The 21,732-nt window shown below is 38.6% G+C and overlaps 1 protein-coding gene across 1 annotated transcript in view; it reads left to right on the forward strand.

Moving 5' to 3' along the window:
* Window positions 1-21,732, forward strand: part of LOC107085382 (phosphatidate phosphatase LPIN2-like) — a 28,969-nt gene that overhangs the window by 6,574 nt on the left and 663 nt on the right. Inside the window, exons 2-30 of the mRNA XM_015375667.1 lie at window positions 3,296-3,496; window positions 4,380-4,475; window positions 5,922-6,208; window positions 6,287-6,403; window positions 7,833-7,956; window positions 8,071-8,533; window positions 8,800-8,899; window positions 9,000-9,187; window positions 9,786-9,879; window positions 9,969-10,038; window positions 10,123-10,206; window positions 10,416-10,492; window positions 11,613-11,790; window positions 12,781-13,067; window positions 13,146-13,262; window positions 14,693-14,816; window positions 14,931-15,393; window positions 15,660-15,759; window positions 15,860-16,047; window positions 16,646-16,739; window positions 16,829-16,898; window positions 16,983-17,066; window positions 17,276-17,352; window positions 18,473-18,623; window positions 19,087-19,235; window positions 20,826-20,912; window positions 20,995-21,147; window positions 21,338-21,452; window positions 21,559-21,662. Of these exons, the coding sequence (XP_015231153.1) occupies window positions 3,305-3,496; window positions 4,380-4,475; window positions 5,922-6,208; window positions 6,287-6,403; window positions 7,833-7,956; window positions 8,071-8,533; window positions 8,800-8,899; window positions 9,000-9,187; window positions 9,786-9,879; window positions 9,969-10,038; window positions 10,123-10,206; window positions 10,416-10,492; window positions 11,613-11,790; window positions 12,781-13,067; window positions 13,146-13,262; window positions 14,693-14,816; window positions 14,931-15,393; window positions 15,660-15,759; window positions 15,860-16,047; window positions 16,646-16,739; window positions 16,829-16,898; window positions 16,983-17,066; window positions 17,276-17,352; window positions 18,473-18,623; window positions 19,087-19,235; window positions 20,826-20,912; window positions 20,995-21,147; window positions 21,338-21,452; window positions 21,559-21,662 (4,433 nt within the window). The 5' untranslated portion in view covers window positions 3,296-3,304. The remainder of the gene's footprint in view (window positions 1-3,295; window positions 3,497-4,379; window positions 4,476-5,921; window positions 6,209-6,286; window positions 6,404-7,832; window positions 7,957-8,070; window positions 8,534-8,799; window positions 8,900-8,999; window positions 9,188-9,785; window positions 9,880-9,968; window positions 10,039-10,122; window positions 10,207-10,415; window positions 10,493-11,612; window positions 11,791-12,780; window positions 13,068-13,145; window positions 13,263-14,692; window positions 14,817-14,930; window positions 15,394-15,659; window positions 15,760-15,859; window positions 16,048-16,645; window positions 16,740-16,828; window positions 16,899-16,982; window positions 17,067-17,275; window positions 17,353-18,472; window positions 18,624-19,086; window positions 19,236-20,825; window positions 20,913-20,994; window positions 21,148-21,337; window positions 21,453-21,558; window positions 21,663-21,732) is intronic.

Below are 21,732 nucleotides of genomic sequence, written 5' to 3' on the forward strand. Positions count from 1 at the left end.
TCCTGCTTCTCACAAACGTTCTTCCCAGAATCCTGCAGCCGCAGAAGCTCAGAATCCCGCAGCCGCCTCTTCACTGTAAATGTTGACACTGGTGTTTTGCGGGTACTATTTAATGAAGATGCCAGTTGGGGACCTGTGAGGCGTCTGTTTCTCAAACTAGAGACTTCAATTTATCAGTAAGAGATCAGCACTTACTGTAAGACCTCAGAGAGCTCAGCACAGTCTGACTAAGTGGTGTCAAAGTCCATCCAGCTGATATGCAGCTAAAGCCAGGGTAACTGTATAAATACATTGTTGTTCCACCCATTTGTATCAAACTATTGTTTAGGCAAAAAGCTTAATTCACAAACAAGCAGATAATAGGTTTACAGTATATCTTGTTCAAAAATTGCTCCTAATTACAAGAAACGTCCTTGCAAATGCAGCCTCTAGATAAGGTGCGGGAATATAATCACCTTGGTCAGTGACGTCTTTGAGGGATAAACTACAGGCAGCTGAGGAGGGAAGGTGTGTCATGAAGTAGTGTAGATGGGTTTTATCTATAAAAACAAAGTGTTTGTTTGCTTTAATGTCTGACAGGTCATTCACATTCACAAATACATAACGTACCATGAATGTGTAATATGATGCCTCCTGCTGTGCTCAGACTTGCCTCATCATTCTCTATTTTAAATAGTTTTATCAATTATTTCCATAAGAGAAGAAAGAAAATAATATGTATTGTTTTCTCAAAGATGTTTGTTTTTGTACCTCTTGGTTCATATTAACCAAAACTTTACATATTTCCTTTTTTTGTTTTCAAGTGACTGACTTTGTGACTCTACGTACTACGTAAGAAAAAAGGAATACAATAGCCACTATTCACCATATTTATCAAGAGGATATTACCTTAACCACCTTAAGTATAAGCTACTGTTAACTCTAAACTTTATATTTGCCCTTTTTTTTTTGCAGTTTTGCAACTTGATTACATAAAGCAAAAAAAAGGAAAAAAAAAAATCATATGCCGAACTTTCTATATAGACACTTTCTGAAATACCAAACATTTGGAAGTCTCAGGTGGAAGTAATTATTTTCTGTCTCGTTGCTGTCTAGATTGTTTTTGATTCTATATTAAATACTGTAAAAGGAAGTATTTCTTTTTAATAAGATATATAATATATTTCTTATGAAAAAGACCTAAACAGCTGATGTGTTCCAGCTAAACTATGATGTCATGAGGGGATGTGAACATTTTTTTTGACACACCAAGGCCCAGTAGAATACTGTACCTGAAATATTAGAAATACCTTGTGACCCAGTTTGGACCAATATACTGTAGCGCTTCAGTTCTAAATCTGTATAATCATGAAACAGTTTGCAGAAAACTTGGTGTCAAACAACCTTTCAGTACATTTCATTTTTTTTTTCATAAGAAATAGTGCATAGATTATACAAAGTGTTCCTTTCTGTTGCAAATGTTTTTATTTTATTACATTTTATGTGTTTAGCATAGTCTAAGTCATTGAAAATGTTACTCAAGAAGCATGATTCAAAATTTTATAAAGAGGTTCATTTTAGATAATTGAAAATGCTGAATATTATGCAGAAAAGCTTTTGATATTTTTTACTAATTTATAAACTATGTTTTAGCTGTTGTTTATGTGACTGTATTTAAACCAAAGATTAATGTAGATTTTTGGTGATTTTTCAAGGCAGGGTAAGCAGAATAAAGATAAGAAAACAAAACAAAAGATGCAATCTACAAAATAAAAGCAGATCTTCCTGTGTTTAACACAGGAAGATCATTAGTGGTGCACCGCCTCTTTCTTCCATTTCCTGTGAAAATAATCTGGTTTACTGTACAATAACTCCCAAAGAAAACAAATGACAACACAAAAACAAATCTAACCCCCAAATCAACTTCTTTTTACCAGGAAAATGTCTACATGGATGCTTTCTATATGGTCATGTGGTTCCTGTTATCATTTTACTGCATATTCGTTGCCATCCTGCTTTTGTGTTTTAAAAGAGTCATTTTGGTGCCTTTCTAATAATAAACAAATGTAAAGCATCCAATTTTGAATTAGTATTTTGTAATTGTTTTCATGCTATTGTGGCCTCACCCAGGAGGGCTGAAATCATTAGTCTCCTGCTGTGCGATATAAAAAGCTGCTCTGTGTCTACTTGCCTCCGTAGTGAGTTTGTACAGACAGTAGTTTTAACTAGTCAGTCTCAGCTATATAATCTATCCTCTAAAGCACTAACACCAAGGTATCACTGAGGAACTGCCCCATTTTAGGGTTGGATGCATCTGGAGTCTCAGGCCACAGCAGTGACCTAAACCAGTAGACAGCGTTGAGTTCGAGGCTCTTATACAGTAGCCAATAAAGCCTTTAGAAAACATGCAAAACCCTTTCGTCTGTAACAATTAGTATGTTTTCGAACTCAACGCTATTTCTGACATTTTGAATTGAAAAAGCTTCCTGGATAGGACACGAAACATTTATGAACTTGGAAACAAAGTTCAGTGGATTGCTTGTTGACGTTTTTGAGATGAAGCTAATAGATTTTTACTCCTTTAGCAATGACTAAAGGGGGCGGGTATACGATCAAGTAAAAATGATATGACTGGCATAAAGCCACATACAAACAGCATAGAAATAAAACAACAGGCCGGTCCCATCTAGGCGTAATCGGAGAAAATGACAGATGAAGTGTGCTCCTGATGTCCAGTCTGCTTCGTAGCTTTGTTTTGGTCGCTGTAACCGCAGAAAATCCCGCTTCACAAAGATAGGATGTTTTAGATAGGCTGAGTCTTGAACTGAATTAACCTGTGTCAAGAGGCACAGATGCACCGACTGACGTAATTGGGAGAGAATACCTTAATTTTTTATATTTTTCAAAATAAAACATCACTCTAAACTACTTTTTTCTGTGCGGCCCGGTACCAAGTGACCCACGGACCGGTACCGGTCCGCGGCCCGGTGGTTGGGGACTGCTGTTCTAAACTAAATCTTTTATATTTGATCTTAGGTGGGTTAATCTCTGCAGACTTTATTTGGTTCTGGATACTTTTGGACTTCCCACCTCTGCAGCCTTGGTCGCTGTAGCAGAGCCCAGGATATGTCTTATTCATCTCTGGACCGTTTGGGAAATAGGACAGAACCAGCACGTTTAGGGACTGGCTATTCTGAGCAACAGCAGCCTTTTTATGGGGATAGCGACCTATTTAGCTAAAAAAAAAAAAAGCAAGCGTATCTAAAATAAGAGCTTTATTAAAACGATACTAAAATTGTGTATATAATCCTAACAGGTAGACACCATGAACTATGTGGGGAAGCTGGCGGGCCAGGTACTGGTGACTGTGAAGGAGCTGTATAAAGGAATCAATCAGGCCACCCTGTCGGGCTGCATCGACGTGATTGTGGTCCGTCAGCCTGACGGGACATTCCAGTGCTCTCCTTTTCATGTCCGCTTCGGGAAACTTGGAGTTCTGCGCTCCAGGGAGAAAGTGGTGCGTACAACAAGCCCTTATATGTCTGTTTAAATAACATTGTGTTGATATCTTTAGTTTTGGGGTTTAGCTAATTAATAAAACATATTTCAGTTTACATTAAGCTAATAAATAAATGCAGAACAACGTATTCTTTGAAGTGACACTAATCTTACTTGAGTGATATACTAAAGTATAGTGCATATATAGTGCAAATATACTGAAGTGGTGCAATTTCTGGATATTCTACCCACTTCTAAACAAGTCTAAAGTAATATTTCTAATGAAATCCACAATTTTTAGAGTTTTACTGTATTTTGAATTTTCAATTTGCTTCTCTGTTTCCATCTTAAACACATTATGATCCCAAACTACTCTGCCTCTCGCAACAGAACTTTTTCCTTTGTGTCCTATTTATAACCTCTGACATGGGAACAAGAGGCTGAAGCTCAAATAAGTCTCTCAGCTCATTCAAAAAATATAGCCTCGTAGATTTCATCTGCTGTAGAGTTACAGGAGTGTTAGACGAGGCAGGAAGTCGTCTGCGGGTGTTTCACTGGTGGTTTGAACAGTCCTTTTCTGTAAAGCACATCAGGGAACACAAACTGTATGTAAATATGAAATGTCTGCATCTTGTAGCTTCAATGTGTTGTAGACCTCTCCTTCTCCAGAAAAATTTTGGATGCTTCAGATAAAAGTAAGGGTTTTGTTGTGATTTGGTTGCTTTTTTGATTGAATAACCCAAAGCTGTTTTCCGTGGCTCTGCTCTGAATTTCAGGTAAATCCGGTGCACAGAGTTGTGGTTTTCTGTGACACTTTGTTGTTGTTTGTTTCAACTTGAAGCAATCTGAGTGTGGAGACTTGGCACACAGTTTTCTTTACTTGTGAAACTCTGATTTGGCAGATTGACATCCAGATCAACGGAGAACCTGTGGAGCTGCACATGAAGCTTGGAGACAATGGAGAGGCCTTTTTTGTGCAAGAATCAGAGCAAAACAGTGTGAGTTTTACATAATGTACTAACCATGACTTAATAGTTCCCTGTTTTACCTGTACAGTAAAATGCAAATCTATTCATACTTCTAAGATTTTTCTTCTTTTGTCACCTTACAATCGCTTGGTGTATTATTTAAAGTTTTATGTCATAGTCCAGAACAAAATAGTCCATAGTTGGTAGGAATAATGAAAATTGGTTTAAAAAGTGAAACCTTTGCTTCCACCATTTATTCATGTATTCTTTATTACTTTATAAATAAAAATTTAGTGAGACTGGATAGAGGGCATCTGGTACTCCTCAAGGCTTGCAGATTTTCCCCTACAGATTCTCTTTGGAACTGGACTTTGACTTGGCCATTTTAACATTGATATGTTTTGATTTAAAGCTTACATTGTATTTGTCTTTACCAGACTTTAAAACAAATACCCCAAACTCCAGTTCTTTGGGGCCAGTATTGTGCAACTTCCAGATTAATCTGTGCTTCAATACACTTATCAAATATAGCTCAGTAGCAGAGCTCTGTACTGTTATAGAGGCAGTTTAGTTGTTTGATGCAAATGAGTAGTTGGAGGACACCAGCCTCCAGGAGTTGAGTTTGAGACTGATACTTATACAGGTCTTCTTCCAGGATTGCCCAGTATTTAGTAGTGTTGCACCGATACCGATACCAGTATCGGACTTGGCCCCAATACTGCCCTAAAATGGTGGTATCGGTATCGGCGAGTACCAACAAATAGGGCACTGATACCATTTTGAGAGCCATAGGTTTATTCAACTATTGTCACCCACTCCTGGTAGGCAGTAAAAAGTTCTACTGGATTCACTTTGTATTAGATTTTTTCCTGCTTCACAAAGGTAGGCAGCAGCTTGACAAAGTCATGATGGCAATTATTTTACATTATTATGGTATCGGTATCGGCCGATACTGCAAGCCAGGTATTGTGTATCGGTATCGGGGCCAGAAACCGCTGTTTCACTATAGATAGGAAGTGCATTATTACTTTGTGATAAGAGAATCATATATTGGCCAAAAAGTCTCATTTTGGTCTCCTTTTAGTAGAGCACCTTCTGCCACAGATTTGTTATCTGCTTTGTGTTTGAAAAACTGCACTTCCTTTGGCTTTCTTTTAGCAGTTGCTTTGTTCTTACTGCTTCTCCATTAAGGCTAGATTCGTGCAGAGCAGGTTTAGTAAATGTCATGTCAACAGTCTCCCACTTAAGCTGTGGAGATCTGCAGCTCCTCCAGAGTTACCATAGGCCTCTTGGCTGTATCTTTGGGATATCAGAGAGAAGAGAGTCTAAGCTTTTCTTATTATGTATAATCTTCTTATCACTTTACAATGAGGCAAGACATTGTACTGGTTCGGTACAAATTAATGACAGGGTTTGAAAACCTCTCCAAGGCAGTGTCTGTTTGTGGTCAGTGTGTAAATATAGTCTCTGAAACAGGAAAACATTCCCGCCCACTTGGTGACATCACCCATTCCCACGGAAGAGGTTCTGATCAGGAACAGAGAAGCCAGATGTGCAGCATCAGCAGAGACCTGTCAGCCCCTTGTCCTAGAGCCGGACTCAACAAACCATCAACTTTGCTCAAGCTCATCTGGAAGGAAGAAGAGACGTCGACGAAGGAGGCACAAAACTGAGCCACGCAAGGAGGAGCAGACATGTGCAGGAGGAGAGCAGGAGGTGTGTGAGTGCAGTTCAGATGAGGAGCAGCATGCAAACAGCGGAAGGTGAGCATAACCTAAACTGTGCCGTTTAGTGACAATATATAGTTACGATCCTATTAATTATTATGTATTTTTATTTAGAGCATCATCCCTGTCGGGGATGAAAGACAACATGGAGCAAAGGCAGCACTCTCCTCTCACCGCCTTGGAATGGGACAGCTACCCTTTTTCTGATGGAGACTGGTCTCCCTGCCCCTTGTATGAACTTCTCAGCTTATGTGTTTTGTTACACTGCATGGAAAAAGTTGTATTCCTCCTGACATTTTTCACACTTTGGACCTGATCTTCAAAGATTCAGATTAGGTGGTGCTAAAATGTACCTACAATTATTTTTTAGTATGTGCAATAAGTGGGAGTGTTGTGGGTGATTTAAAAAGATCACTTTGCAAATGTCAACATGTTCAGACCGATTTGGTTTTGTTGACCAGATTGTCTGTTCTACACAAAAAAGGTTAAAAAAATTGCAACAGTAGTTGAGTTTCTGATTAGGAAAATTTATTTGAATGAGGTGAATGTTGACTTTTGCATTTCCTCCATCCAAGAATTTGTGCAATTTGTTCTTTAGAATATGATCTGCATATCAATGAAGGCTCTTGAATTGCAAAAGCAAACCGCTTTGCACCTTCTTTGAAGATCTGCTCTGAGTGTATGAACATGTTTAAAGCTGTTTTAGGAAATGCAAACCCTGTAAAGATCAGGCCAGTTGTCTTATCACAACAAATATTTAAGTTAAAACGTATGAGGTAGAACATAACAAATTGTGAGGGTGAAGGGAAAGGGTAAACCACATCTGTTTGCAATTTTATCTTTGCATCAAATGCGTCAATCAGATGTTAATCAGAAAAGCAGCTAAAAGCCCCTTAGTGACTCTGGGTGAGCTGCAGAGATCCACTGCTCCTGTGGAAGAATGTTTATGTTAGAAGAGCAATTATGTATGAACCTCACATCTAGCCTTTAAGGCCAGGAGAAAGCAATGTCTGAAAGTAATATGTGGTCAGAGAAGGCATGGAGGAAGGTGTTCTAATCAGAAGTTATCAATAGTAAAGATTTACACCTGCATGCAAAACAATGTGTGACTAACTCAAGCTTTTAGTGGGGTTTTCTTACAGAATTCTTTACTTGGCCCCCAGTGCCCTTTTATATAAAAGCTTTGCTGACAGGAAATGGTGTTGAAATAGATGGGGAAGGCATGCAGTAAAGGTCCACAGGTCGAGACTAATGCCTCCACATGTGGGTCCCAATCTTTACCTCTGTACCATTTCTGCAATAAACATAAAACATCTGCAGAAAACATATAAATTGACTTGAAAAATTGAGGTTTACTGATCCTCTAAATCAAATCAGAGTAAGAAAAATAGACAAAAAACAGCCTGTATATGGGAGAAGCTAAGTGCATTACCCAAAATGGTTTTTACAAAGCTTTCATCATATTTCTGAGATACTTTAAATTGCATTAGGATTTTTTTTTTAACCTCACAATCATTTACTAATTTGTGTTGCTTTACTGTTAAACATGGAAATAGTTGTGTATAACTTTAAAAAGAACAGGAAAATTAAAGAAAGAAGACTCTCACTTTAAGACCTTGAAGCTGACTCAGTGGAAATGTGTGTTTTTTGCTTACTTTAGTAATTTGTGTGAGCCAGCGTCGCCCAAAAGTGACTCTGAGCTGATGGTGAAGCCGACAGAGAGCATGTTCAGGTCTGAGTCCCACATGCAGTGGAGCTGGGGGGAGCTTCCTGAATCAACAAGGGTATGGGTCATAACATTTGAACATAATTCATGCTCACACCAATAAAAAAGGTTGACTTAAAGCGGCTTTTAACAAGAAATATTGACATGGTTTACCTTCCTTTACTGTGTCCAGGTCAACAAAAAGCCTGAGACAAAAACGCTGTGCATCACCCCATCAGAGAGCACACATTTCAGGGTCATTCTGAGCTCTGAGGACTTGGAAGAAGAGCCGATCATAAAGCAGAGCTCACCAGAGCCTGCTTGTAATATTGTGAAGCCAGAACCTCGGATGGTTAAACCTCATCAGTGCAGCTGCAGCCCTCAGCCTCCTGAATCAAACAGTGCAAACACCACTGGACCAAAGCACGACTTTTCAGTTTTGAAGTCGAGTAGCTTTTCCTCTGACACAACTCCAACAATTTCAGACTCAAGTTCAAAAAATGAACGAAAGCCAAAGTGGACATCTTCACCTCCAAATCGCAGGAACAGCATTTCTGCTCCTGGTACAAGAAGCAAAGAAGCTGGAGACCTTTCGACTGGTGGTCCTGATACTAAAGCCTCATCTAAGACCACAGACTCACCTGTGAAAAGAAAAGGTAACTACCTTTCTGTCTCAGGGGTTTAAACTTCACTGAATGGTTCAAGTTTCCTTCATATTTCTGTATGAGACGACATCTACATCCATTCTGAATGTAAGTGGCTGTTATCAGGCAGGATGTGGTTACTGTTTGGGCCCTCGGTTCACACTCTGTTTTGGGCCTCCTCTACGTTCACATGCAGAAGTCAAAAAGAAAAAGGAAGTGAAACCCGATGAAGTCAGTCATTTCTATTGAAACACTGCTGATTTTCTTTTTTGGAAAAGTTGTGAGGAAGAGGAGCCAACACCAAGGGCCTGAAGATATATACCTAGAAGACCTGAGCGCTCTTGAGCCTGATGTTGCTGCTCGGTACTTCCCAAAAAGGTGGGAAGCTCAGCTTTCAATGCAGCTCTCAGGGTTTTTGGTGTATTTAACAAGCATTATCATCAGCCAGCATTAACTTATATAATTATCCATATCGCAGTGAGTGTGAGCAAGTATCAAAGAACTGGGTGGAGACGGGACGGAGCTCTGGATCCCAGTCGCCCCAGTCAGTGGGGAGTGCAGCAGCAGACAGTGGCACAGAGTGTCTGTCCGACTCTCCAAGTGACCTGCCTGATGTGACGCTATCGCTGTGTGGAGGCGTGGGCGAGAACTCAGAGATCCCAAAAGGTGACTGATTGTCTTTATCATAAAATATTTGTTTCAGTTTTCATCAGCAACCAGTGTAGTTTTTCTTGGCCCACATTTGATCGTTTGTTCTTCCACTTCTTCTCAAAGACAGAGAATCAACGATATGTTTACTATAGCAAGAAAAAAATATTTTTGGATTGGACAAAGTTGAACAAAGTTGTTTGTTTGTTTTTCTCCGACTGTGTTATGTGAGTAGTTAATGATAAAGACATTTTTTCATGTTTAAAATAACATTTATATATATTTTGTGTATTATTGGCTTAAATTCTGCTCGGAGTTGATTGTTCCTTCAGCAAATGGCACATTTATAGTCTGTATACGCCACAATTAATCGACTACTAGATTACTTGACAAGTTTGCATTCGTCATCGGATCTCTAATGCAAATGTTTCAATAAATGTGTAGGATACATTTCTTGAAGTCTAGGTTATAGGGAGTATAACCTATGATCTTGGAAGAATTTGCTTTCAAAGGTTATCAAAGCTGGACTTTACTGTACTAGGCATTCTTTTGATCTGGTGTCTCATAAAATTTGTATAATGCACTGTTGGCTAAACATCTGTTCATTTTTGTGTAGAAAAATTCATGGAGCACATGATCACCTACAATGACTTTGCAGAGAATCCAGCAATTATCGACAATCCAAACTTGGTGGTCAGAATTGGAAACAGGCGAGTCTCATTAATTCAACAAACATCATAAATTCATATTTTTTCTTAACATCTAAAGATTAGGGTTAAAATTATCTCTATTTTTTCAGATATTACAACTGGACTCTAGCGGCACCTTTGATTCTCAGCATGCAAGTTTTCCAGAAAAACCTGCCGAAGGTATTCTGCTTAATTATGTGTTTAACTTGAGCTGCTTGAAGGATAGTTGCTCGTAACTTTTTTTTTTTTTTTTTTTTACTGCAGAATACAGAAGAGGCCTGGGTGAAGGAGAAAATGCCCAAGAAGTCTGGACGCTGGTGGTTCTGGAGGAAGAGCAGCACAAAGCAGGTGGACACTCCAGCATATCTGATTGTGCAGCCTAATGACTCATGTGGAGTTCCAGTTTGCATTGCAAATGAGGAACATGTTACTCAAAAGCCTCAGTAGCATGTTTCATCTTTGTTTTATATGATTATAAACAGACTTTATCTCGTCAGACAAACACTTTATTTTCTCTCTCTTTTTAAATATTTATGTAATCTTTTTCCTCTGCTTAGTTATCAACTGAGAGCAAGTTGGAGAGACAGGAGTCAGTGAGCAGAGAGAGTCCTGCACTCCGGGCCCCAGAAACACAGTGAGTCAGCAACCGGCCTGCATTCAAAGTCCTAGCAACTCTGCAATAACAAAACAACATGAGCCTTCCTTGGTAAACATGTCCCTCAGAGGATGGATTAGCATATTAGTCAGTCCTGAGGTCTTGTGATTTATAAACACATGACCAATAAACTCATTAAGTAGCTAAGACACAAAGATATGAAGAATAGATGATTAAACACACACAACTCATCACTATTAGGGAAAGGTGTTCAGTTTGTAAATCTGATATGTAATTAAATACACCTTTGCTGTTTTGAATAGAAGAGATCAAATGAGTTGAACATAGATGAGTAAATGTGCTGCCATCTGGTGGCTGGAATAGACACTGCAACTTGATCTGATTTTACACTAAGCAGAGTTTAATCCTGATCATCATATATATATATATATATATTTATATATATATATTTTTTTTTTTTATTTATTTATTTTTTTATTTAGGTGTTACCAGTCTACTAAAGTGAAATTGTGTATTTGAGCTGTTTTTCTTTCAGCATGAAATGCTTATGCAAAAAAAAAAACACACAAAAAAAACAAAAGTAACCCTAGCAAAGATTTCTTCAAAACAAGATTTGTTTCATTTTTTTATTAAACTAGAGGACAGAATTCTGCATAGAGGCTCAAAATATACACAAAAACACAAAATCAGAAATACTTTTTAAACTTTTCTCAACATGCAAATAAAATGAAAATAACAATTACCGTACAAGATATTTAGCCAATAACAGGCTCCTCTCCTCATTCTAGCTTAAAGGGGAATGCTGTTTTTTTTTTACATTGGGGCCTTGATTTTCCATTGTTACATCATGTTCTACTCACCCATATGAGTTTTGTATCATTTGGAGCAGTTCTAAAGATATTCCGTTATATCCAAGTAACGTCTTCCTATGAGCAAACAACTTGAAGGTACACACTGAACTGTTCATAATTTATTCTTTATGGTACGCCAGCATTCATAACATGTAGGCGAATCACTGTGCCCCAGACATCCGCGGTTATATTTTTTATATTTATATCTTTAAAAAACGAAGCGGAGTGTGTATGTAATGTAATGTCTCAACTTCTCACCAGAATTGTTTACGGTCCATGTCATGTAGGCAGAAGGCTCCAGAGTGGTCCAGTGATGAGGAGACCAAAGAGCTGAATGGTGCAGAGCCAGGTCTTAAACCTACTGAACACGTGCGAGCAGAAGGCACGGCTCCATGTCACTCCTACAGGAAATCCCTCCGCCTGTCGTCTGATCAGATCGTAAGTTTAACGGTCCAAACTGTGTCCGTTAGACGGAAACAGCATTCTGATGTTAATTACTGTTATTGCTGCTATGCAGTTTTGTAAATAATACAAATATCTCCACACATATAAATACTTTTCATTTTACTACCTGTTGTATATTTTTTATCACTGCCATAGGGCTCTTCCTCAGCAAAAAAGNGTCTTCTTCCAGGATTGCCCAGTATTTAGTAGTGTTGCACCAATACCGATACCAGTATCGGACTTGGCCCCAATACTACCCTAAAATGGTGGTATCAGTAATGGCGAGTACCAACAAATAGGGCACCGATACCATTTTGAGAGCCATAAGTTTATTCAACTATTGTCACCCACTCCTGGTAGGCAGTAAAAAGTTCTACTGGATTCACTTTGTATTAGATTTTTTCCTGCTTCACAAAGGTAGGCAGCAGCTTGACAAAGTCATGATGGCAATTATTTTACATTATTATGGTATCGGTATCGGCCGATACTGCAAGCCAGGTATTGGGTATCGGTATCGGGGCCAGAAACCGCTGTTTCACTATAGATAGGAAGTGCATTATTACTTTGTGATAAGAGAATCATATATTGGCCAAAAAGTCTCATTTTGGTCTCCTTTTAGTAGAGCACCTTCTGCCACAGATTTGTTATCTGCTTTGTGTTTGAAAAACTGCACTTCCTTTGGCTTTCTTTTAGCAGTTGCTTTGTTCTTACTGCTTCTCCATTAAGGCTAGATTCGTGCAGAGCAGGTTTAGTAAATGTCATGTCAACAGTCTCCCACTTAAGCTGTGGAGATCTGCAGCTCCTCCAGAGTTACCATAGGCCTCTTGGCTGTGTCTTTGGGATATCAGAGAGAAGAGAGTCTAAGCTTTTCTTATTATGTATAATCTTCTTATCACTTTACAATGAGGCAAGACATTGTACTGGTTCGGTACAAATTAATGAAAGGGTTTGAAAACCTCTCCAAGGCAGTGTCTGTTTGTGGTCAGTGTGTAAATATAGTCTCTGAAACAGGAAAACATTCCCGCCCACTTGGTGACATCACCCATTCCCACGGAAGAGGTTCTGATCAGGAACAGAGAAGCCAGATGTGCAGCATCAGCAGAGACCTGTCAGCCCCTTGTCCTAGAGCCGGACTCAACAAACCATCAACTTTGCTCAAGCTCATCTGGAAGGAAGAAGAGACGTCGACGAAGGAGGCACAAAACTGAGCCACGCAAGGAGGAGCAGACATGTGCAGGAGCAGAGCAGGAGGTGTGTGAGTGCAGTTCAGATGAGGAGCAGCATGCAAACAGCGGAAGGTGAGCATAACCTAAACTGTGCCGTTTAGTGACAATATATAGTTACGATCCTATTAATTATTATGTATTTTTATTTAGAGCATCATCCCTGTCGGGGATGAAAGACAACATGGAGCAAAGGCAGCACTCTCCTCTCACCGCCTTGGAATGGGACAGCTACCCTTTTTCTGATGGAGACTGGTCTCCCTGCCCCTTGTATGAACTTCTCAGCTTATGTGTTTTGTTACACTGCATGGAAAAAGTTGTATTCCTCCTGACATTTTTCACACTTTGGACCTGATCTTCAAAGATTCAGATTAGGTGGTGCTAAAATGTACCTACAATTATTTTTTAGTATGTGCAATAAGTGGGAGTGTTGTGGGTGATTTAAAAAGATCACTTTGCAAATGTCAACATGTTCAGACCGATTTGGTTTTGTTGACCAGATTGTCTGTTCTACACAAAAAAGGTTAAAAAAAATTGCAACAGTAGTTGAGTTTCTGATTAGGAAAATTTATTTGAATGAGGTGAATGTTGACTTTTGCATTTCCTCCATCCAAGAATTTGTGCAATTTGTTCTTTAGAATATGATCTGCATATCAATGAAGGCTCTTGAATTGCAAAAGCAAACCGCTTTGCACCTTCTTTGAAGATCTGCTCTGAGTGTATGAACATGTTTAAAGCTGTTTTAGGAAATGCAAACCCTGTAAAGATCAGGCCAGTTGTCTTATCACAACAAATATTTAAGTTAAAACGTATGAGGTAGAACATAACAAATTGTGAGGGTGAAGGGAAAGGGTAAACCACATCTGTTTGCAATTTTATCTTTGCATCAAATGCGTCAATCAGATGTTAATCAGAAAAGCAGCTAAAAGCCCCTTAGTGACTCTGGGTGAGCTGCAGAGATCCACTGCTCCTGTGGAAGAATGTTTATGTTAGAAGAGCAATTATGTATGAACCTCACATCTAGCCTTTAAGGCCAGGAGAAAGCAATGTCTGAAAGTAATATGTGGTCAGAGAAGGCATGGAGGAAGGTGTTCTAATCAGAAGTTATCAATAGTAAAGTTTTACACCTACATGCAAAACAATGTGTGACTAACTCAAGCTTTTAGTGGGGTTTTCTTACAGAATTCTTTACTTGGCCCCCAGTGCCCTTTTATATAAAAGCTTTGCTGACAGGAAATGGTGTTGAAATAGATGGGGAAGGCATGCAGTAAAGGTCCACAGGTCGAGACTAATGCCTCCACATGTGGGTCCCAATCTTTACCTCTGTACCATTTCTGCAATAAACATAAAACATCTGCAGAAAACATATAAATTGACTTGAAAAATTGAGGTTTACTGATCCTCTAAATCAAATCAGAGTAAGAAAAATAGACAAAAAACAGCCTGTATATGGGAGAAGCTAAGTGCATTACCCAAAATGGTTTTTACAAAGCTTTCATCATATTTCTGAGATACTTTAAATTGCATTAGGATTTTTTTTTTAACCTCACAATCATTTACTAATTTGTGTTGCTTTACTGTTAAACATGGAAATAGTTGTGTATAACTTTAAAAAGAACAGGAAAATTAAAGAAAGAAGACTCTCACTTTAAGACCTTGAAGCTGACTCAGTGGAAATGTGTGTTTTTTGCTTACTTTAGTAATTTGTGTGAGCCAGCGTCGCCCAAAAGTGACTCTGAGCTGATGGTGAAGCCGACAGAGAGCATGTTCAGGTCTGAGTCCCACATGCAGTGGAGCTGGGGGGAGCTTCCTGAATCAACAAGGGTATGGGTCATAACATTTGAACATAATTCATGCTCACACCAATAAAAAAGGTTGACTTAAAGCGGCTTTTAACAAGAAATATTGACATGGTTTACCTTCCTTTACTGTGTCCAGGTCAACAAAAAGCCTGAGACAAAAACGCTGTGCATCACCCCATCAGAGAGCACACATTTCAGGGTCATTCTGAGCTCTGAGGACTTGGAAGAAGAGCCGATCATAAAGCAGAGCTCACCAGAGCCTGCTTGTAATATTGTGAAGCCAGAACCTCGGATGGTTAAACCTCATCAGTGCAGCTGCAGCCCTCAGCCTCCTGAATCAAACAGTGCAAACACCACTGGACCAAAGCACGACTTTTCAGTTTTGAAGTCGAGTAGCTTTTCCTCTGACACAACTCCAACAATTTCAGACTCAAGTTCAAAAAATGAACGAAAGCCAAAGTGGACATCTTCACCTCCAAATCGCAGGAACAGCATTTCTGCTCCTGGTACAAGAAGCAAAGAAGCTGGAGACCTTTCGACTGGTGGTCCTGATACTAAAGCCTCATCTAAGACCACAGACTCACCTGTGAAAAGAAAAGGTAACTACCTTTCTGTCTCAGGGGTTTAAACTTCACTGAATGGTTCAAGTTTCCTTCATATTTCTGTATGAGACGACATCTACATCCATTCTGAATGTAAGTGGCTGTTATCAGGCAGGATGTGGTTACTGTTTGGGCCCTCGGTTCACACTCTGTTTTGGGCCTCCTCTACGTTCACATGCAGAAGTCAAAAAGAAAAAGGAAGTGAAACCCGATGAAGTCAGTCATTTCTATTGAAACACTGCTGATTTTCTTTTTTGGAAAAGTTGTGAGGAAGAGGAGCCAACACCAAGGGCCTGAAGATATATACCTAGAAGACCTGAGCGCTCTTGAGCCTGATGTTGCTGCTCGGTACTTCCCAAAAAGGTGGGAAGCTCAGCTTTCAATGCAGCTCTCAGGGTTTTTGGTGTATTTAACAAGCATTATCATCAGCCAGCATTAACTTATATAATTATCCATATCGCAGTGAGTGTGAGCAAGTATCAAAGAACTGGGTGGAGACGGGACGGAGCTCTGGATCCCAGTCGCCCCAGTCAGTGGGGAGTGCAGCAGCAGACAGTGGCACAGAGTGTCTGTCCGACTCTCCAAGTGACCTGCCTGATGTGACGCTATCGCTGTGTGGAGGCGTGGGCGAGAACTCAGAGATCCCAAAAGGTGACTGATTGTCTTTATCATAAAATATTTGTTTCAGTTTTCATCAGCAACCAGTGTAGTTTTTCTTGGCCCACATTTGATCGTTTGTTCTTCCACTTCTTCTCAAAGACAGAGAATCAACGATATGTTTACTATAGCAAGAAAAAAATATTTTTGGATTGGACAAAGTTGAACAAAGTTGTTTGTTTGTTTTTCTCCGACTGTGTTATGTGAGTAGTTAATGATAAAGACATTTTTTCATGTTTAAAATAACATTTATATATATTTTGTGTATTATTGGCTTAAATTCTGCTCGGAGTTGATTGTTCCTTCAGCAAATGGCACATTTATAGTCTGTATACGCCACAATTAATCGACTACTAGATTACTTGACAAGTTTGCATTCGTCATCGGATCTCTAATGCAAATGTTTCAATAAATGTGTAGGATACATTTCTTGAAGTCTAGGTTATAGGGAGTATAACCTATGATCTTGGAAGAATTTGCTTTCAAAGGTTATCAAAGCTGGACTTTACTGTACTAGGCATTCTTTTGATCTGGTGTCTCATAAAATTTGTATAATGCACTGTTGGCTAAACATCTGTTCATTTTTGTGTAGAAAAATTCATGGAGCACATGATCACCTACAATGACTTTGCAGAGAATCCAGCAATTATCGACAATCCAAACTTGGTGGTCAGAATTGGAAACAGGCGAGTCTCATTAATTCAACAAACATCATAAATTCATATTTTTTCTTAACATCTAAAGATTAGGGTTAAAATTATCTCTATTTTTTCAGATATTACAACTGGACTCTAGCGGCACCTTTGATTCTCAGCATGCAAGTTTTCCAGAAAAACCTGCCGAAGGTATTCTGCTTAATTATGTGTTTAACTTGAGCTGCTTGAAGGATAGTTGCTCGTAACTTTTTTTTTTTTTTTTTTTTACTGCAGAATACAGAAGAGGCCTGGGTGAAGGAGAAAATGCCCAAGAAGTCTGGACGCTGGTGGTTCTGGAGGAAGAGCAGCACAAAGCAGGTGGACACTCCAGCATATCTGATTGTGCAGCCTAATGACTCATGTGGAGTTCCAGTTTGCATTGCAAATGAGGAACATGTTACTCAAAAGCCTCAGTAGCATGTTTCATCTTTGTTTTATATGATTATAAACAGACTTTATCTCGTCAGACAAACACTTTATTTTCTCTCTCTTTTTAAATATTTATGTAATCTTTTTCCTCTGCTTAGTTATCAACTGAGAGCAAGTTGGAGAGACAGGAGTCAGTGAGCAGAGAGAGTCCTGCACTCCGGGCCCCAGAAACACAGTGAGTCAGCAACCGGCCTGCATTCAAAGTCCTAGCAACTCTGCAATAACAAAACAACATGAGCCTTCCTTGGTAAACATGTCCCTCAGAGGATGGATTAGCATATTAGTCAGTCCTGAGGTCTTGTGATTTATAAACACATGACCAATAAACTCATTAAGTAGCTAAGACACAAAGATATGAAGAATAGATGATTAAACACACACAACTCATCACTATTAGGGAAAGGTGTTCAGTTTGTAAATCTGATATGTAATTAAATACACCTTTGCTGTTTTGAATAGAAGAGATCAAATGAGTTGAACATAGATGAGTAAATGTGCTGCCATCTGGTGGCTGGAATAGACACTGCAACTTGATCTGATTTTACACTAAGCAGAGTTTAATCCTGATCATCATATATATATATATATATATTTATATATATATATTTTTTTTTTTTATTTATTTATTTTTTTATTTAGGTGTTACCAGTCTACTAAAGTGAAATTGTGTATTTGAGCTGTTTTTCTTTCAGCATGAAATGCTTATGCAAAAAAAAAAACACACAAAAAAAACAAAAGTAACCCTAGCAAAGATTTCTTCAAAACAAGATTTGTTTCATTTTTTTATTAAACTAGAGGACAGAATTCTGCATAGAGGCTCAAAATATACACAAAAACACAAAATCAGAAATACTTTTTAAACTTTTCTCAACATGCAAATAAAATGAAAATAACAATTACCGTACAAGATATTTAGCCAATAACAGGCTCCTCTCCTCATTCTAGCTTAAAGGGGAATGCTGTTTTTTTTTTACATTGGGGCCTTGATTTTCCATTGTTACATCATGTTCTACTCACCCATATGAGTTTTGTATCATTTGGAGCAGTTCTAAAGATATTCCGTTATATCCAAGTAACGTCTTCCTATGAGCAAACAACTTGAAGGTACACACTGAACTGTTCATAATTTATTCTTTATGGTACGCCAGCATTCATAACATGTAGGCGAATCACTGTGCCCCAGACATCCGCGGTTATATTTTTTATATTTATATCTTTAAAAAACGAAGCGGAGTGTGTATGTAATGTAATGTCTCAACTTCTCACCAGAATTGTTTACGGTCCATGTCATGTAGGCAGAAGGCTCCAGAGTGGTCCAGTGATGAGGAGACCAAAGAGCTGAATGGTGCAGAGCCAGGTCTTAAACCTACTGAACACGTGCGAGCAGAAGGCACGGCTCCATGTCACTCCTACAGGAAATCCCTCCGCCTGTCGTCTGATCAGATCGTAAGTTTAACGGTCCAAACTGTGTCCGTTAGACGGAAACAGCATTCTGATGTTAATTACTGTTATTGCTGCTATGCAGTTTTGTAAATAATACAAATATCTCCACACATATAAATACTTTTCATTTTACTACCTGTTGTATATTTTTTATCACTGCCATAGGGCTCTTCCTCAGCAAAAAAGTTGCACAACTTTTCTCTGTTCTTGTAGTATTTCTTATCCACTTGAATTTGTTCATTCAACATTATATATTTCCAAGTTCATTAATGTAGCCATATGTTTCTTAATCTGTAATGCCTTATCTAATTCCTTCCAAATTCCTTGTACGTGTAAAACACCATTTGGCAGTAAAGGCTTTCTGCTCCTGGTTACTCTAATCTTTGGCTCCATAAACATGAGCTTTGTCTGTAAATTTTGTATTTTTCAGTTTGTGAACCCGTCTTTGTTTTGCGTCTTTTTACAGGCTAGCCTGAAGCTGAGAGATGGACCAAATGACGTCACATTCAGCATAACCACTCAGTATCAGGGAACATGTCGCTGCGAGGGCACCATCTACCTGTGGAACTGGGATGACAAGGTCATCATCTCCGACATAGATGGCACCATCACCAAGTACGGGAAATATCCACACTATACTTCTCTGTTTGTTTTTATGTAATTTTTGGAAAAGCAGTTTAAAATATGGTAAAGAAAAAAAAGCTTTCTAAAGAGTGATGCATGGGTTACGGTTAGCTGGAATATTTATAATTTCCACATCCTGTGACTGTCTGAAACTTCTAATTTTTGTTTTGAATACCGTTAAATTCCATTGAGGAACAATAACTGACAGCGTCTAGTAATGGTCATATAAAGGTCATATAATCGAAATAATAAGCTACCGTAACAAAAAATCCCTCCCCTGAAGCAGTTTACACCACTTAAACTAGACCTTCATGTTTCCCCACAGCACTAAGACAAGATGCATAAATACCTTAGCTTCTTAACATGTGTGAACTTTGAAAATCAATTGGACGACAATTTGAAATGTGACATATTATGGTTGTTATTTCCAGTACTCATGTACTGTATGCACACTTTGCATATCAGAAAGCTATTTAGCCTGTTGGATTGTGTCTAACTGCAGCAGTTTCAGCTTCTGCCACAGATGAAGGTACCAGAATGCTAAAAAGAGAATCCATAGGTGACAGAATTCCTGTTCAGGGATCAACGATTGTATTTAGGTGATTAAATTGAATGTGTAACAAAATACAAAAACATTTTTACATTTTTTTTTACATGATTTTTATAACGACTATCAGCTCATAAAAATATTATTTAACTGTACTTCCAATGTACTATTTGAGCTCCAGCTTCAAACCTGTTTCCTTTGGCTAAGATTGATCGCCTGCTTCTGCTCTAGCATCCCTTGTGCATTCCTCAACTTAATATTGAGAAACTATTTGAAATAGGTTTGAGTTATCTTTACATAGTAAAATATTCACAATTAAGTGGTGATTTAACAGATTTTAAAACAAAAATGTAGTTCTTCTGATTAGCCAATCATTGGTCAAACCAATTGAATTTAAAATATTCTGATATACACATAATTAATATGCAGTTATTTGCTTGGATTAGCTGTTTAGATTGTTTATGCATTCACAGATTTGTAGACAATAAAGCATTTGTGTATACTTCCACTCCAAGATAGGCTGGATCTAGTCACCTGCTAAACAGTCAGTGAAACTCTAATCTATTAAAAAATAAATGAAATTGTTCTGACTTTAAAAATAGGGCTTTGTTAAAAAGAGATACTTTTTTTTATTCTGGATAAATTCTCATATTAATTCCTAAAAAGCAGTTCAAATAAGATAGATAAAAAGATACTCTGTCCATTCAGCCACAATAAACTACCATTACTTCCAGATTTGCTGCTAAACGCTAATATATCATTAGTATCAATATGGGGCATAACTTCAGTCAAGTAATTCCAGTATCGGCTAAAAACGTGTTTTCAATACCAGCTGTCCAGTTTGAGATCAGACAAGACTCTATTCTAAATCTTGAAAATCGCAATTGAATCAAGTCTTGTAATTTTTATTGATACACAGCCCTATTTAGAAAGCGTTGCTTTCAAAAGTATTCATAGCTGAACGTTGTTGCACTTTCTGTCGTGAAAGGAAACATAGCCATAAAAACATTTGAACTCTCACATTCTCTTCATAGATCTGATGTTTTTGGTCAGATTCTCCCCCAACTTGGCAAAGACTGGACTCATCGGGGAATCGCCAAACTTTACAATTCAGTGCATGAGTAAGACCCATCATCTGCCTCCGTCCTTTCATAAAAACATTGAACTGAACCAACTTAGCCACTGAGCATCTAACTGTTGCAGGAACGGCTACAAGTTCCTGTACTGCTCGGCGCGAGCCATCGGCATGGCCGACATGACCCGGGGGTACTTGCACTGGGTGAACGACAGCGGCACTCTCCTTCCTCAGGGACCTCTCATGCTCTCACCCAGCAGTCTGTTCTCTGCCTTCCACAGGTGAGAAATCCTCAGCCTCTCTCTAGAGTGAGCAGAATTTTACAGAGATAAGACCTGCATCTGCGTCAGAATATTGTCCTATATATATAGATATAATTATAATGTGTAAATTACAACTTTGTTTAAATCAGAATTTAGTGTTAATACTAGAATTTCAGAGGATTCATCTCTTCTACTTTTTTCCCTTAAGAGAGGTCATTGAGAAAAAACCTGAGAAGTTCAAGATCGAATGCCTAACAGACATCAAGAACCTCTTCCACCTTAACAGTCAACCTTTCTATGCTGCCTTCGGAAACAGGGAAAATGTGAGTTACCTTATTTTGGTTCCTGCATTGTTGGAAAGTAAGAGTTTAGAGTTTCTTTACTTTGTGAAAATAACCCCTCTTCCTTTTGTGTTCTTTTCCTCATAAGGACGTGTTTGCCTACAAACAAGTGGGTGTGCCTGCATGTCGGATATTCACAGTGAATCCTAAGGGGGAGTTGATTCTTGAGCAATCCAAAGGCAATAAAACCTCGTAAGTAACGACCACAGACTTTATGTTTGTCAGCTGTTACAAATGTTTGAAAGTCTCCCTTGTGTTGCCC

This window comes from Cyprinodon variegatus, unplaced genomic scaffold (genome assembly GCF_000732505.1).
Source record: "Cyprinodon variegatus isolate N-32 unplaced genomic scaffold, C_variegatus-1.0 Scaffold123, whole genome shotgun sequence".
NCBI classification, from domain to species: Eukaryota; Metazoa; Chordata; class Actinopteri; order Cyprinodontiformes; family Cyprinodontidae; genus Cyprinodon; species Cyprinodon variegatus.